Raw genomic sequence first — 17501 nt, 5'->3', positions numbered from 1 at the left:
TCCACGTCTCTGTGTCCCTATCTCCTGGCACGTCACGTATGGGGAATGCGTGAGTGAGCCAGTGAGACACCGAATACAAAACAACTACTGGGGGAATGTTGCCTGCCATTCCAATAGACAAAGAGCAAGCCATCAGCCAGCGCATGCCTCCAGACGGTGAGCCCTGAGGGGAATTCAGGATGGAGAAAAACAGGAAGCATTCTGTGCTTTGGATACTGGCCTAGATGGTTAAGATACATATCTAAGGAATAATTTCAATGAACCCAGACTCTTGCATCTTCCAATACATAGAAAAGCACTAACGTTATTAACTTGAGGTGTCTGTTCTTTGCGATTAGCAGTAATCTTTTGATGTTCGACTACATGTTTTGTTGTTTGTTTTTCCAGCAAAAAGACCTCTGTATCCTGGCTCCTCCCTTACCTCTTTGAACAATGTTACTGCGAACATTTCTGTATAAGATTTTGTGTGGACATATGTTTTCATTTCTCCAACTGTTTTCCACAGAGGCTGCATCATTTTACATTTCCACCAGCAATGTATGAGGGTTCCTATTTCTCCACATCGTCACCTACACTTGTTACCTGTCTTTCAGATCATAGCCATCCTCTTGGGTGTGAAGTGGGATCACAGTGTGGCTTTGATTTGCAATTTCCTGATGACAAAGGATGTTGAGCATCCATTCATGTACTTATTGGCCATTTGCATGTTTTCCTTGGGTAAATGTTACTGTCTTTGCCCATTATTATTTTATTTATTTATGTAGCCACACTGTGTGGCTTGCAGAATCTTAGTTTCCCCACCAGCGATGGAACCTGGGCCCCCAGCAGTCCTAACCACCGGCCCACCAGGGAATTCCCTGCCCATTTTTAAATTGGGTTATTTAGGGGCTTTGTTGTTGGGTTATTTGAGTTGTAAGAGTTCTTTATATATCCTGGATGCAAGTTGTGTTTTTGTGTGTCTGTGTCTTTATGTGGGTCTGTATGTCTGTGTGAGCCTAAGTGTGTGGCTGTGTCTGAGCAGGTACAACTTTGCCTCCCACCATGGACATGGAGAAGCAGAGGGCGTCATGATCATCTGGGAAGAGGAGAGGGTTTATTATCTCCGTGTTACAGAGAAGGAAGTAGAAGGCCAGATAAATGAAGTCATTTGCCCATAAAAGAGTTAAGAGGCAGAACTGGGGATTGAAATCAGCTGGGTCCCTCTCCATAGCCTTTGCTTCCTACTGCACTATGCTATGGCTCTCAGCCTTGCCTGCACATTAGAATCATCTGGAAACTTTTAAAAGTCTGGACGGGGACTTCCCTGGCAGTCCAGTGGTTAAGACTCCACGCTTCCCCTGCAGGGGGCACGGGTTCGATCCCTGATCGCGGAACTAAGATCCTGCATGCCACATGGTGTGGCAAAAAAAAAACAAAAAAAAAAACCCAGACCAATGAAATTAGAATCTGTAATAGGCAAAATAATGCCTCCCCCGCCCCCCAAGTTGTCCAAATCCTAATCCTCAGAACCTGTGAGTATGTGACCTTACGCGGCAAAAGGGAATTTGCAGGTGGGGAAAGCATCCTGGATTACCAGGTGAGTCCAGCATAATCACAAGCGTCCTCATAAGTGAAAAAGAGATGCAGGAGGGTCAGTCAGAGAAGGGGATGGAATGATGGCGAGGCAGGTGCACAGAACAAGGAACGAGGGCAGCCTCTAGAAGGTGGAAGAGGCAAGGAAATGGATTTCTCCCTTAGAGCCTCTAGAAGGAACACAAATGCCAACATGGTGATTTTAGCCCAGTGAGGCCCATTTTAGGCTTCTGACCTCCAGAAACCTAAGATAAGAGATTTTTGTTGTTATGAGCCACTGCATTTGTGGTAATTTGTTATAGTAGTGATATGAAACTAATACAGCCTCTTTAGACACAAACCAGACCAGTTAGCAGAGCCAACTGCACCCGTGTGTATAATAGGAAGAAGGACATGATGGTTCATAGAAGTGATAAAATAGGAACCAGGAAAATCTGGGGTTCCCTTCACTGGTGGGAGTCAAGTTAGGCTTGGAGGCAGGGAGGTATCAAGGCAAGTGCCGCAAGACGTCAGTGACGCGAAGCTGGGCTTGGTGGAGAGGGCAGGGCTGGAGGGTGGGAAGCAAGAGCTGCCAGCGAGAAAGCCTTTGGTGGTGCAAAAAGGGAGAAGGTCATGGGCAGAGTTGACAATCTGGGTGAACCGACTAGGCTCAGTAATTGCCTGGTGTGCAAACGGGGCTCAGTGCAGATGTGGTTTATGGTTATGATTATTGGGGGTGGGCGTCATGGGGCTGTGCTTTTGACAACAGAAGTGGGACAGCAGAAGGCAGAAGACCACAGAGAAGGCCAAGAAGACCCAAAGAAATGAAGGCCACCAGTGCCACCCGCAGGCCAAAGCCCAGCACTTGATGGGTGAGATGGGTCTTTGTTGGGGAAAGTGAAGGATTCCTTGGATTAGGGTGCCCATGGTGTGCCTACCAGTGGTCAGGAACTGCAAAGGGACCATTTACATAAAATATCCGGAATAGACAAATCCCCAGAGGCAGGAGGCAGATCGGTGGGTGTCAGGGGCTGGGGGCAGGGGGAATAGGGAGTGACTGCTAATGGGCATGGGGTTTCTTTTGGGGGTGATAAAAGTGTTCTGGACATAGATAGTGATGGTTGCACAGCCTTGGAAAGATACTAAAAACCACTGAATTGTACACTTTAGAAGGGTGAACTGAAGGTATGTGAATTACAGCTCCAAAAAATGGTAAAAATTTTTAAAGGGGAAAGAAAATGGAAAGAGGGCCAGATAAAGAGGCACTGTGACCACATGGTTGCAGTGGGCCACACACATGACATACATGATGCACACCTTCCCACAGCATCCACACCCCTCACCCCCCTCAACACCTCACCTCCTCACACCCGCCTCACCTCCTCACACCCCCTTCACAGCTCTCACCTCCTCACACCTCCTCACACACCCCTCACACCTCTCACCTCCTCACACACCTCTCACCTCCTCACACCCCCCTCACCTCCTCACACCCCCCTCACAGCTCTCACCTCCTCACACCTCCTCACACACCCCTCACACCTCTCACCTCCTCACACACCTCTCACCTCCTCACACCCCCCTCACCTCCTCACACCCCCCTCACAGCTCTCACCTCCTCACACCTCCTCACACACCCCTCACACCTCTCACCTCCTCACACACCTCTCACACCTCTCACCTCCTCACACACCCCTCACCTCCTCACACACCCCTCACCTCCTCACACACCCCTCACACCTCTCACCTCCTCACACACCCCTCACACCTCTCACCTCCTCACACACCCCTCACACCTCTCACACCTCAAACCTCCTCACACACCTCTCACACCTCTCACCTCCTCACACACCTCTCACCCCCTCACACACCTCTCACCTCCTCACACACCCCTCACACCTCTCAACTCACACCTCTCACCTCCTCACACCTCTCACCTCCTCACACCTCTCACCTCCTCACACCCCCCTCACCTCCTCACACACCCCTCACACCTCTCAACTCACACCTCTCACCTCCTCACACCTCTCACCTCCTCACACACCTCTCACACCTCTCACCTCCTCACACACCCCTCACCTCCTCACACACCCCTCACCTCCTCACACACCCCTCACACCTCTCACCTCCTCACACACCCCTCACACCCCTCACCTCCTCACACACCCCTCACACCTCTCACACCTCAAACCTCCTCACACACCTCTCACACCTCTCACCTCCTCACACACCTCTCACCCCCTCACACACCTCTCACCTCCTCACACACCCCTCACACCCCTCACCTCCTCACACACCCCTCACACCTCTCACACCTCAAACCTCCTCACACAGCTCTCACACCTCTCACCTCCTCACACACCTCTCACCCCCTCACACACCTCTCACCTCCTCACACACCCCTCACACCTCTCACCTCACACCTCTCACCTCACACCTCTCACCTCCTCACACCTCTCACCTCCTCACACCTCTCACCTCCTCACACCCCCTCACCTCCTCACACACCCCTCACACCTCTCAACTCACACCTCTCACCTCCTCACACCTCTCACCTCCTCACACACCTCTCACCTCCTCACACACCCCTCACACCTCTCACCCCCCACGCACCATGCACGGTTCCGCCTCCCGCACACCCTCCAGCTGGATCATCCACACACCGCCACCACTGCCCAACAAAGTCACGGCCGCTGTCCCCACGGCCCACGTACCTGGCCGGACTACAACTCCCGGCGTGCCCCCGGGCTCCTGGGGGCGGGCGACGCGGCGCCTTCTGGGAATTGTAGTCCAGGTGGGCGGGCAGTCGCACGAGCCGGGGCGCCTGAGACGCGGCGCGTTCTGGAAGCTGTGGTTCCCAGTTGGCGCACGGACTCATCACTCCAGCGCCGCCGCGTCGCCTCCCGGAAGCGTCCGACCGCGCACCAGCCGCGCACCAGCGGGTGAGGTGGGTCTGGGTGGGGCCCCCCCGCGGATTGCCGGAGAGAAACTACGGGAAACCCCGAAGCGGCGAACGCCTGCGGTGGTCTAAGCGAGATGTGTGGGACAGACACGCGCAGATGGAGAGCGAGGGGCTGACCCCGAGCCGCGCGTGGACCGACAGACGGACAGACCGAGTGTGGAACTCTGTTCCAGTGCGGGACCGGCTGACTGACCAGTTGTGTGAGTGTCTGGTTGTGTTTTTGTGTCTGACTCGTATTGCTGTGTTTCTGACTGACAAGCTGGGAGCGTGTGGTCGGCTGATAGGATGTCTGACTGACCTGATCAAGTGTGCGACTGACAAAGAAGTTGTTTGAGATTTTGTCGGAGGGTTGTGTGTTGTGCGTGAGAGGGTGTGTCTGTGACTGTGATTTCAGGCGTAACCGAGAGTCTGTGTATGTGACTGGCTGAGACAGTGACTGATGGTTATGAATGACTGGCGATGCTGTGAGCTCCTGTGTTTATTGGACTGTGTTTATTTGGGTGCAGGGGTATATTTTGGGATATGACTGACTATGCCTGAGGTAGGGTGTATGCATGGAACTATGTGACTGACTGGGATTTGTCAGGGGGACTATATTTGGATGATTTGCAGGGAGTTTACCAAGTATGTGACAGAGAATTTGTATGCAGCTGAAATTATGTGACCTGCAGTCACCCAGCTGGGTTGATGTCCACTTGCACCTTCTGTGGCCTTAAGCCTGGCAGGGACTGTGGAGTCATCAGACTGGGCATCTACTGCATGTCTGCTGTGTGCCAGGCCTGTTGTCAGGTCGGGTACAGGAAGGAGCAAGAAATGAAAGAACTGCTCTCCTAAGTTGGTTGAGCAGCTGTGGACAGGGGACCTCGACCTGATGTGAGGTCAGCACGTTGGGGGTGAGCTGATCATGGTTCACGTCCCTGTGTCTCAGAGACTGTCCTCAGGGATTTTCCAAGACAGCAGTTTCAGGGGTACAAAAGGGAGCTTGGAAACGGTCGCTGTATTTATTGTCAATCCTGCCACCCCTGTACCCACTCCTCTGAACAATGATTCCCTGCCTCAAACTCCGCCTTTCCTGGTCTCTCCGTTTTCTCAGCACCTGTTCACTGTGCACTTGCTATAGGCACTGCGGCTCCAGCATGCCCAGTCTCTCTGGGGAAACAAGGTTAGAACACAGAGCTGGGGGAGAATGACCCGGGGCACTCAGAAGGATACTTAGCCTGCTTTCAGGTGCTGGGACGGTTCTTGGAGAAGATGACAGCTAAAGTGGGGCCTGGAGAACTAGGAGAAATTGCTCAGGTGCAGAGGGGGATTTTAGGACAAGAGAGTAACAGGGACAAAGGAATTCAGGAATTGGGATAATGGCAAAGGCAAGGTTGCAAGAGGCCCAAGTAAGCTTTACAGTGGAGTTAGGGGCTAGAGCACAGCTTTGCCAGAAATCACCAGCTGCCACTGAAAGTTTTCAGGATTGAGGTCTTGTTTTATTCGTGCTCACTTCTCCCTGTGCTCAAGGTCATGGCTTCAGTGCCAACAGTTGTTATCTGTTATTTTGCGTATTAGATCCTAGCCGGTGTAAAGTGATATCTCATTGTGCTTTTGATTTGTAATTCTCTGGTAGCTGATGATGTCGATCATCTTTTCATGTGCTTGTTGACGATTTGTATATCTTCTTTGGAGAAATATCTAGTCAAATCCTTTGCCCATTCTTTAATTTGGGATTATTTGTCTTTTTATTATGGAGTTGTTCTAGATACAGGTCCCTTATCGGATTTATGATTTGCAAATATTTTCTCCCATTCTGTGGGCTGCCTTTTCACTTTTTCTTTTTTTTTTTTTTTTTTTGCCTTGTCACACAGCTTGCACGATCTTAGCTCCAACTCCTAACCACTGGACTGCCAGGGAATTCCTCTTTTCACCTTCTTGACGGTGTCCTGCAAATCACAAAGGTTTTTAATTTTGATGAAGTCTAGTTTATCTGTTTTCTCTTTTGTCACTTACCTAAGATGGCTTTGCATTATTTTTGAGTGTGTGTGGAACACTGACCACAAAACCACACACTGGGTCACAAACCAAGTCTCAAACCAGCAAATATCAAAGGATTAAAATTGACCAAAGCACATTTTCTGAGCACAACAGAGTTAATCTGGAAATCAGTAATAAAAAGACTATCAGAAAACTCTGAATTGTTTGGAAATGAAGCAGCAGAGTTCTAAGTAACCCATGGTTCAGGAAGAAACCAAAAGAGAAATTAGAATATATTTTTAACTAAATGATAATGAAGATGCAAAACCAAACTTGTGGGTGTACAGCTAAAGCTGTGTTTATAGGGAAATTTATAGCCTGAAATACATGTATTAGAAAAGAAGAAAGGCTGAATGTCAGTTGTCTAAATATTCATCTCAGAAACTACAAAATAATTAGCAAATAAAGTAAGGGAATGCCCCTGTGGCTCCCAGGGGAGTGGGGTGTGTGTGTGAGATAGAAGACAGACCCACTCTGTGTGGGAGGAGCATAGGCCTGAAGCAGACTGGCCATGGGGTCAGGCTACTGGGGTTTGTAGCTCAGCAACCGCCCTTCCTTTCAGTATCTGGGAAACTTTGGGCAAATCTTTTTCTCCTGTCTGTCTTTATGCCATATAATGAGAGAAAGCTCCCACCTCCTGAGTTTATTGTGAGTTTTAAACGAGTTACTATATGCAAGCATTTAGAAAGGTGCTCAGCACCAAATGGGCGCTGCCCTAATTATTTTGATCATCTGTGACTCTGTGAGACTGAGTCACATCTCACAGGCCCCAAGCCCACATCTGCCCTACTCAGCAGCCACAAGGCAGGGCACCAAGTTCACAGGATAACCAAGTTCTGATCCTCCTGCAGACCCAGTTCCAAGGCTCCAGCCATTCCATATCTCACTGGAGGTCTGCTGCCCAATGGCCATCCCCAAGAGCCTTGTGAGCCCGGTGCCCTGGGAACAGGATGACTTTCTGCGAGTGAAGGTCGAGCATGAGGAGGCCAGCTTCTCTCAGGTCCAGGAGTCTAACTTTGGCCACACCTCGCACCCTGAGGCTGCCCGTCTGTGCTTCTGACACTTCTGCTATGAGGAGGCATCCCAACCCACGTGAGGCGCTGGCCTGGCTCCGTGAACTCTGCCGCCAGTGGCTGCGGCCCGAGGTGCACTTCAAGGAGCAGATGCTGGAGCTGCTGGTGCTGGAGCAGTTCCTGGGCGCGCTGCCCCCCGAGATCCAGACCTGGTTGCGGGCTCAGTGCCCCGAGAGTGGCGAGGAGGCTGTGGTGCTCGTAGCATATGATCATCTCAATAGATGCAGAAAAAGCTTTTGACAAAATTCAACACCCATTTATGATATAAAAAAAAAAGCTCTCCAAAAAGTGGGCATAGAGGGGACCTACCTCAACATAATAAAGGCCATATACGACAAACCCACAGTAAACATCATTCTCAATGGTGAAAAACTGAAAGCATTTCCTCTAAGATCAGGAACGAGATAAGGATGTCCACTCTCACCACTATTACTCAACATAGTTTTGGAAGTCCTAGCCGTGGCAATCAGAAAAGAAAAAGAAATAAAAGGAATACAAATTGGAAAAGAAGAAGTAAAACTGTCACTGTTTGCAGATGACATGATACTGTACATAGAGAATCCTAAAGATGCCACCAGAAAACTACTAGAGGTAATCAATGAATTTGGTAAAGCTGCAGCATACAAAATTAATGCACAGAAATCTCTTGCATTCCTATACACTAACAATGAAAGATCAGAAAGAGAAATTAAGGAAACAATCCCATTCACCATTTCAACAAAAATAATAAAATACCTAGGAATAAACCTACCTAAGGAGGTAAAAGACCTGTACTCAGAAAACTGTAAGACACTGATGAAAGAAATCAAAGATGACACTAACAGATGGAGAGATATACCATGTTCTTGGATTGGAAGAATCAATGTTGTGAAGATGACTATACTACCCAAAGCAATCTACAGATTTAATGCAATCCCTATCAAATTACCAGTGGCATTTTTTTTTACAGAACTAGAACAAAAAATCTTAAAATTTGTATGGAGACACACAAAAGACCCTGAATAGCCAAAGCAGTCTTGAGGGAAAAAAATGGAGCTGGAGGAATCAGACTCCCTGACTTCAGACTATACTACAAAGCTACAGTAATCAAGACAATATGCTACTGGCACAAAAACAGAAATATAGATCAATGGAACAGGATAGAAAGCCCAGAGATAAACCCACGCACTAATGATCAACTAATCTATGACAAAGGAGCCAAGGATATACAATGGAGAAAAGATAGTCTCTTCAATAAGTGGTGCTGGGAAAACTGGATAGGTACATGTAAAAGAATGAAATCAGAACACTCCCTAACACCATACACAAAAATAAACTCAAAATGGATTAGAGACCTAAATGTAAGACCGGACACTATAAAACTCTTAGACGAAAACATAGGAAGAGCACTCTTTGACATAAATCACAGCAAGATCTTTTTTGATCCACCTCCTAGAGTAATGGAAATAAAAACAAAAATAAACAAATGGGACCTAATGAAACTTAAAAGCTTTTGCAGAGCAAAGGAAACTACACACAAGACAAAAAGACAACCCTCAGAATGGGAGAAAATATTTGCAAACGAATCAATGGACAAAGGATTAATCTCCAAAATATATAAACAGCTCATGCAGCTCAATATTAAAAAAACAAACAACCCAATCAAAAAAATGGGCAGAAGACTTAAATAGACATTTCTCCAAGGAAGACATACAGATGGCCAAGAAGCACATGAAAAGCTGCCCAACATCACTAATTATTAGAGAAATGCAGATCAAAACTACAATGAGGTATCACCTCACACCAGTTAGAATGGGCATCATCAGAAAATCTACAAACAACAAATGCTGGAGAGGGTATGGAGAAAAGGGAACCCTCTTGCACTGTTGGTGGGAATGTAAATTGATACAGCCACTATGGAGAATAGTATGGAGGTTCCTTAAAAAACTAAAAATAGAATTACCATATGAGCCAGCAATCCCACTACTGGACATATACCCAGAGAAAACCATAATTCAAAAAGACACATGCACCCCAATGTTCATTGCAGCACTATTTACAATAGCCAGGTCATGGAAGGAACCTAAGTGTCCATCAACAGACGAATGGATAAAGAAGATGTGGTATATATATATACAATGGAATATTACTCAGACATAAAAAGGAACAAAATTGGGTCATTTGTAGAGACGTGGGTGGATCTAGAGACTGTCATACAGAGAGAAGTAAGTCAGAAAGAGAAAAACAAATATTGTATATTAACGCATATATGTGGAACCTAGAAAAATGGTACAGATGAACTGGTTTGCAGGGCAGAAACAGAGACACAGATGAAGAGAGCAAACGTATGGACACCAAGGGGGGAAAGTGGCAGGGGGGGTGGGGGGGATGAATTGGGAGATTGGGATTGACACACATACACTAATATGTATAAAATAGATAACTAATTACTTAGTTATCTATATAACTAAGTTATAAAAAATAAATAAAATAGGGCTTCCCTGGTGGCGCAGTGGTTGAGAGTCCACCTGACGATGCAGGGGACATGGGTTTGTGCCCTGGTCCGGGAAGTTCCCACATGCCGCGGAGCGGCTGGGCCCGTGAGCCATGGCCGCTGAGCCTGAGCATCCGGAGCCTGTGCTCCGCAACAGGAGAGGCTACAACAGTGAGAGGCCCGCGTACCGCAAAAAAATTAAATAAATAAATAAATAAATAAATAAATAAATAAAATTCAATTAAAAAATAAAAAAGGATGACAAGAAGGACAGGACCCTGCAGGACCCATCACACATGTGATAATTGCACAACGCTTCCATCCCCTCTGGCCCTATGCAGGACTGGCCTTTGACCCAGGGCAGGTGAAGCCGACACCACCCCCTCCCCTTGCTGGTTCTCCTTCCCCCACCGGTGGCATTGATCAGGGCTAATTCCTTGGAAATCCAACACTTCCCCCGCACTGTGGCAACTGCCACTTTGTACCTTGGTTTCTCCACCTGACAAGTTAGCCAGCTGGATCTCGAGACCAAAGGATGGGTACTCGGAGCCCCTTCTCCAAGCAAGTGTGAGGACACCTGGGTGACAATGAACACTGGCACATCTCACCCCCTGCCAAACTGTCCATGCGACCTGACAGACTCACCACCCATCACCACGTGAAAAAATGGGAGGATGTGAAAGAGAAACATCTCTTCCCCAAACACTTGTGGGTTTGAGTCCAAGGATATTCTTCCCAGGTGGGAAGTGGACTGGATGCAATCCTGCCTGTCCACCTGAGATACTGACTGTGCAGCTTCCTGAGAACATGGGTGGGGGTGACATGGGCACACTGGGGAACAGGCAGCTGTGGGCCCCACCTGCCCACCAGCATGATCATCAGCAGGTGGGGACAAATCTAACCTACAGCAGACACCAGCTCAGGGATGATGGAGCTGGGCTCAGTAGCCATGGCTCCTGAGGGGCCCTTCCTGGGGGAGGTCAAGGGAGGTGCTTTCTCTAGACTGTGGAGCCTGCTGTGCAAATAAAGTAGACAAGTTGAAAGGTCCAGGTTCCAAAAAGCGTCCTTGTACACCAGGACTGGCAGAGCTGCTGGCAGCAAGCCCTGTTGTGCGTCACCCACTGCAGGTAAACTGCTCAGACTCATCCAGCACTCTCCACAGGCAGAGTCTGCCCTGACAAGGACAGATGCACAGGAAGAGCCGGCAGAAAAAGGCAAGTGCAGAACGCACTCCCACACGGCTGGTGGGAATGGAAAAGGACGCGGCCAGCCACTGTGGACAACAGCCTGGAAGTTGCCCCAAATGGTTAAACATGACACCGCAACTCCACTCCTATGTATCTACCCAAGAGAAATGAAGACAGGTGTTCAAGCAAAAACTTGTATGCTAATGTTCACTGCAGCATTCTTCATAACAGCCAAAAGGTGGAAACAACCCAAATGTCCATCAACTGATGAATGGATAAACAAATTGTGGTCTATCCATACAATGGAATATTACTCAGCAATAAAAAGGGATGAAGTACTGATACTCGGTTGGACCTCGGAAAATATGGTCAGTGAAAGAAGCCAGACACCAAAAGACCACATAGTGTATAATTCCATTTGTATGAAAAATCCAGAAAAAGCAAATCCAGAGACAAAGGGTAGATTCGTGGTTGCCAGGGGCTGAGGGGAGGAAGAATGGGGAGTAATTGCTTAATGAATATGGAGTTTCATTTTGGGGTGCTGGAATTAGTGATGATGACTGCACAACACAGAAAATACATAAACTAAGAAATATACCAAAAACCAACCTGAATTGTACACTTTAAAATGGTTCATTTATGTCATGTGAATTGTATCCCCCCCCAAAATAATGGAATGCACTCATGCCACAAGGTGTTCCTGCCTCTGGCGTGCCAGTGTGTCTGCCCAAGGCCGCCTGGGCCAGACCACCCTGCCACATCCAGGATGTCATCTGAGCCCCGGCCACAGGGACAATACTGCATGGAAAGGAAGTGTGTGTGTGTGTGTGTGTGTGTGTGTGTGTGTGTGTTTAAACAATACTCTTGTAGCAAGAAAAACAAGGTCTTCAAAATTGTTAGGTAAAAATAAAACATCAACTTCTTGCCTATGGCCAAGCTAACTGCACACCAAGCTGTTTTCACATCAGAAGCTTAATGCCGGGTTGACAGCATTCTCCCACAGGGCACAGACTTTTCTTCAATTGGGTGTCTCTTAATCCACTCGTTTCTAGAAGGAAACGCTTTGTGGGAAGCTGGACATACTTGCTGGGAATAATGGGTAGCATGCTGGGCACAGGGCGATGCCTTATGGTGTCCCCAGCTCCAGGGCACTGCTGTCACCAATTCACAGATGGCAAGCTGTGATTCAGCGAGAGCGAGACTTGGGCAGGACGTGGAGCACGTGCGCTCATGCCGAGCCTGTCTGACCCTGGAGCCCTGTCTCCGCACCCAGGGGGCCCACTGGCTCCTACCACCACCCACAGCGTTCAGCATCTGCCTCTCACACGTGTGGGCTTCACCCTCTGGCAGGTGTCTGCCAGCCAGAGAGCTGTGCAGGGCAGGCCCACGCCGCCATCACCCCAGCTTTCCCTGTACCCCTGAGTCTCTGCCTCTGGGCGCTGCAGGTTTTGCGGATTTCCTTGGTCTGCCTCCAAGAAGCCAGGCTGACCCTGCAGGGGGATCAACTGCAGAGCTGCTGGCGCTGCCACCAGGACCCTCTACTAATGGGGATCAGTCCAGGGACACCACCAGGCTAGGATCTGAGGTCCCCACACACAAGGGAGGGGGGGCTCGCCAGCCACGAGTGCTTATGTGGGGACCCTGCCACCCCTTCTCCTTGTACAACTATAACCCCAGGGTGAACTCCAGCCCCTCACACAGAGGAGGGGATGCCACATGAGTGCGGAGCAGCAGGAGGGCAGGCACCCAGGTTTCTGTGCATAAGCTCAGGAGAGGGACCAGACTTCTACAATGTGTATCCTGGAAGCCCCAGAGCCGGGTTCCAGGTCCCTCTGACACAACACCAGGTCACCTGTGTGAAGGACACTGGGACCTGCCCCAAGGCTTCCAGTGAAAGCTGCCCCCGTGGGGTCATGACTGCTGGCCTCACATCCCGGTTTGCACAACAGCTGGCAGCCAGAGCAGGGCCTCAGGCCACCCTGAGTATGACTTCCTGGACCCCCAGGGACCCAGAGGCCAAGGACCCACAGTATGAGAGAAGACGCCAGGGCAGCCTGGCCAACCCAGGACAACCAATCACCATGGAATCAGTGGACATGAGGTCACCTAGGACTGAGCAGGTTCCACTGAAGGAGGCTGTAGTGGATTGAATGGCACCGCCACCCCCAAAAGATATGTCCACACCCTAATCTCTGGAACCTGTGAATGTGACCTTATTTGGGGAAAGGGTATTTGCAGGTGTACTTAAGAATCTTGAGGACTTCCCTGGTGGTCCAGTGGTTAAGACTCTGTGCTTCTCTATTTACAATAGCCAGGTCATGGAAGCAACCTAAATGCCCATCAACAGATGAATGGATAAAGGAGATGTGGTCCATATATACAATGGAATATTACTCAGCCATAAAAAGGAACAAAATTGGGTCATTTGTAGAGACGTGGATGGATCCAGAGACTGTCATACAGAGTGAAGTAAGTCAGAAAGAGAAAAACAAATATCGTATATTAACGCATATATGTGGTACCTAGAAAAATGGTACAGATGAACCAGTTTGCAGGGCAGAAATAGAGACACAGATGTAGAGAACAAACGTACGGACACCAAGGGGGGAAAGTGGCGGGGTGGTGGTGGTGACGGGATTAATTGGGAGATTGGGATTGACATATATACACTAATATGTATAAAATAGATAACTGATAAGAACCTGCTGTATAAAAAATAAATAAAATTTAAATTTAAAATTAAATAAATAAAAATTTTAAAAAAGACTCTGTGCTTCCACTGCAGGGGGTGCGGGTTTGATCCTTATTTGGGCAAGTTCCACATGCCGCTGGGTGCGGCCAGAAAAAAAAAAAAAAAAAGGATCTTGAGATGAGATCATCTTGAATTCCTGGGGTGGTCCCTAAATCCAATGACAGAATCTTTATAAGAGGGAGGCAGACAGAGAAGACCAGGATTGGAGTGAGGCAGCCACAAGCCAAGGAACACATGGAACCACCAGAAGCCACGACAGACGTACAGGATGACCTCTGCCTCAGAGCCTGCCGAGGGCATGGCCCTGCCAACACCTTGATTTCAGACTTCTGGCCTATAGAGCTAAGAGAATAAAGTTCTGTTGTTTTAAGATGCCCAGTAGGTTGTAATTTGTAGTAGCTACAGGAAACCAATTCAGAGACCGGCCCAGCACCCTGTACAGGATGGGTGGGTTGCACAGGGGGCTCTCCTGATCCCTGGTGATGCAGTCAGATGACTGCTCAGTGCCTAGACAGAGGGTCAGGAAGACTGGGTGGTCCCAGGAAGCAGCAGCCCCCGTCTTACAGGAAGGGACCCTGAACTCACAGGAGGCAGGGGCTGAGGGCACCCATTAGCCATGTGCACAGGGCACCTCCAGAACTGTCCCCAGACACCCTGCTCCCACCATGGCCCCTCTGCCCAACTGCTTCCCAGCACGGGACTCAGCAGAGGGAAGCTGCAGACCATGGCTGCGTCTCTCTGCCTCTCCTGCCCTGCTCCTAGCCTGCACCATCGAACTCCCTTACCTGTAGCTGGATGACTTTCCAGCCATGGACCCGGGATCTGTGACTGAGCTCGGCAAGGGCTGCCAGGAGCCTGTCCCTGGCCCTGAACTGCAGCTGCTTCAGGTGTTCTACCAGTAACCTCCCGTCTGCCCTGGGTAACCATGACCTCCACTCTGAGTGCTCGCCCAGCTTTTCTAACTGTCCCCGGGGCTGCTGGTGTATGGGAATAGGACACGAGGCAGCCACCTTTGGGCAGGGAGGTGGGGTGCTGAGAGGTTAATATGACCCAGGCTGAGTCCTGCAGAACCGCATGGCAACAGCCCATGGAAAGGAGGTTAGTGAGGTTGAACGTTCTCAGAACCTGGACATGGCCCACTGAGGCTAGTAAGAGGGTTTTCAGGGAAATCAAGAGAGGCAGCTTTGAGGTGAGGAGGGCACAGATTCCGTGCCGAGGCCGGGTCGGCTCCACCACCCTGAATCACAAGCCAAGCTCACCCCCACTGACAGCCCCAGAGGACGCAAATCCTAGCACGCCTGTCCTATTCTACACCGTACACCCAATGGGAAGGCAGAGCATGACACACAGTAGGGCGAAAGGAGTAACCCTCTGAGTGCGGGCTAAACTCCCTTCTATGCCTGTCCTCCCGGTGGTGCCTCCCCTCGTGGGCCTCAGCCTCCACGATCGGGATGCGGGACGCGGGAGCCACATCTACAGAAGACAGACCCGCCCGGACCTGAAGGACGGACTTGCGGCGGCCAGCCAAGGCCCGGAGCATGCGGACCGGAAGTGCTCATGTCAGGCCTCCGCCGGGGACCCCGCGTGCGGGGGTGGCGGCCGCGCCGAGCGCCCCGAGGCCCCGCCTCGCTGGTTGGGGTCGTGGGTACGCGCAGGATGCCACTTACTCGCTGAGGGCTGCCGGCACGGGTCCCCTGCTCTCCGTCCGCCCCAGGACTCCGGTTGTCGTGGTAACCGAGGCCAGCGAGGCGTGAGCCTGCGTCGTCGCCAAGGAGATGGCGTCCCGGACGGGGCAGTCCAGCCCACCCGGCCGGGGAAAAGCGGGTGAGTGGCCAGGACGGTGGTTGATAGCCCTTGCCCCAAGTCAGACTTCTGGGAGATCTGGACAGGGAAAGGCGTGGGAGGGTCGCGGGTGGGAAACACCTGGGCGGCTCTGAAACGCCCCGGTGAGCGGGTCGCTCGCCAGAGCTGAAATCAGAATCTCTGCGAGTGGGGCTCGAGCATCTGGGTTTGAAAGCTTCAGGGCAGATTCCGCGGCCCCCGGGGCCCCAAAGGTGACGCTGAGCCTGCTTGCTCTCCTGGGAGGGAAGCGCTGGTCAGGCCCCGCCCCCTATGTCAACCCGCATCTTGTGCCCACCTATCTCGTGGCCCCCGCGCCACAACCATACAGACACATCTGATGTTGTTAGCCGATGCGGCCCCCGTACGGCACTCAGCAGCCGGCTGTGACGGCCCCAACGGTCTGCTCCCACTGTGTGTCCCTTTCTCCATCCTATGGGTGTTTGCACATCAAACGCCCTGGCTCGGTGAGGTCTGTCTTCCTGCCCAGGGGCAGTGTTAGGGCTTGGTTGAAGCTCTTGGTGGGGCTTACCACGCTCAATGAGGTTGGAGCGGTGGCTGAAGCGCACTCGGAGGGCCGCTCGCCTGCATGCCTACCCTGATGGAACACGGAGGCTTGGCCAGGGTTGCTGCAGAGGAAAAAGTGTGGGTGCGCGGGTGTGCCGGCGTGTGGGCAGCTTCCACCTCTGGCAGAAGGCCCTTGTGCACTCCCTGGGGCTTCTCACTGCTGGCTCTCCCAGGGCTCAAGGGGCTTACAAAATTGGGACCTCTCATGTCTGTGGGTGCACTGCTGGAAGAGCGTGGAGCTCTTGTGAAAGGACCTCGCACTCTGGGTGCACAGAAGGGGCCACTCCCTCTCGAGTGAATTATCTGGCCCTGCCACAGGCCCGCCTACCAAAGGCCTTATTGCTGTCAGGCAGGCCTGGAGGTTGGAACTCCGACTGAAGGCGGGCGCCAGTGTGCGGGGCTTGTCTGGACGGGGGCCGCCTGCAGTGTCTGCTGTTGCCTAAGATGCTCTCCCCCTCCCCCAGCCCCCTGCCCCCTAGGGCTTCTGCTGGGAGCAGCACGAGAAAAGCACCTCAGTACACTCACGGGGTGCGGGGGGATTTAGGAGCAAGACCCCTGGTCACACAGGACGCTGGAGAGGAAGTGGGGTTCCCACACGAGGCTCCTTGAAAGGTCAGGTCCTGGACTGGGGCTCATAGCAAGGCCACAGCCCTGCGAGCCTGCGCCCTGGGGTAGCTATCCTGCTGCCCACCACCCCTCCATGCAGGCTCCCCTCCCGAGAGGGGGGCCTCTCCGCACTGTCCTCTGCCAGGGTCCTAGGCTCCACCTCAGCTGCTCCTGACATCCCAGGGCAGCTCACTGGGAATCAGCCTGCTCAGTGTACTGGCCCGAAGAGCCGAGAAATGGAGAGGCTGGACGTTTCCAAGAGGGGAAAAGGTGCCAGGAGCCATGAAAGCAAACCCCCATGGCTGAGGCATCCTGGATGGCTTGGCCAAATTTCCTCAGGAGTCTTGAAAGCTGTAAAAAGGGGAGAACATAAAGAAAGGCGTTTCAGCAGGAGCTTAAGCAGCCGGCTCAGTGGGTGAGGTGGTCAGGGGTAACTCCGTGCATCTCCAGGCTTGCTTCTGCCCCGCCCCTC

At 51.0% G+C, this 17501-nt stretch overlaps 1 protein-coding gene across 3 annotated transcripts; it reads left to right on the top strand.

Moving 5' to 3' along the window:
• Nucleotides 1-3628: 3628 nt before the first annotated feature.
• On the top strand, nucleotides 3629-15755 carry ZSCAN22 (zinc finger and SCAN domain containing 22). 3 transcript variants are annotated; one of them, XR_004023028.2, is made up of 3 exons: nucleotides 4505-4713; nucleotides 6367-6456; nucleotides 7384-14737. XR_004023028.2 is itself a non-coding variant. In XM_089902014.1 (2 exons), the coding sequence occupies exons 1-2, from the start codon at nucleotides 4166-4168 to the stop codon at nucleotides 7590-7592; spliced, it is 537 nt and encodes a 178-aa protein (XP_089758140.1). In that variant the 5' UTR covers nucleotides 3629-4165; the 3' UTR covers nucleotides 7593-14740. The 3 variants fall into 3 exon arrangements, 1 of the variants encoding a protein (XP_089758140.1); XM_089902014.1 differs by lacking the exons at nucleotides 4505-4713; nucleotides 6367-6456 and adding an exon at nucleotides 3629-4493 and having other exon boundaries at nucleotides 7384-14740; XR_016390808.1 differs by lacking the exon at nucleotides 6367-6456 and having other exon boundaries at nucleotides 7384-15755.
• Nucleotides 15756-17501: the final 1746 nt, after the last annotated feature.

The sequence above is a fragment of the Delphinapterus leucas genome, chromosome 20 (assembly GCF_059928025.1).
Source record: "Delphinapterus leucas isolate spDelLeu-1000000601 "Yukka" chromosome 20, BTC_Dleu_Yukka2, whole genome shotgun sequence".
Lineage (NCBI taxonomy): Eukaryota > Metazoa > Chordata > Mammalia > Artiodactyla > Monodontidae > Delphinapterus > Delphinapterus leucas.
Note: the sequence above shows the minus strand (reverse complement) of the source record. Positions and strands in the feature narration are given on the sequence as shown.

Bases quoted from the DNA above. Each gene is read 5' to 3' on its own strand.
- ZSCAN22 (XM_089902014.1), top strand. From the start codon at position 4,166: ATGCACGGTTCCGCCTCCCGCACACCCTCCAGCTGGATCATCCACACA. The intron at 4,494-7,383 runs GTGAGGTGGGTC...ATCCTCCTGCAG, and splicing joins CACCAGCCGCGCACCAGCGG to ACCCAGTTCCAAGGCTCCAG.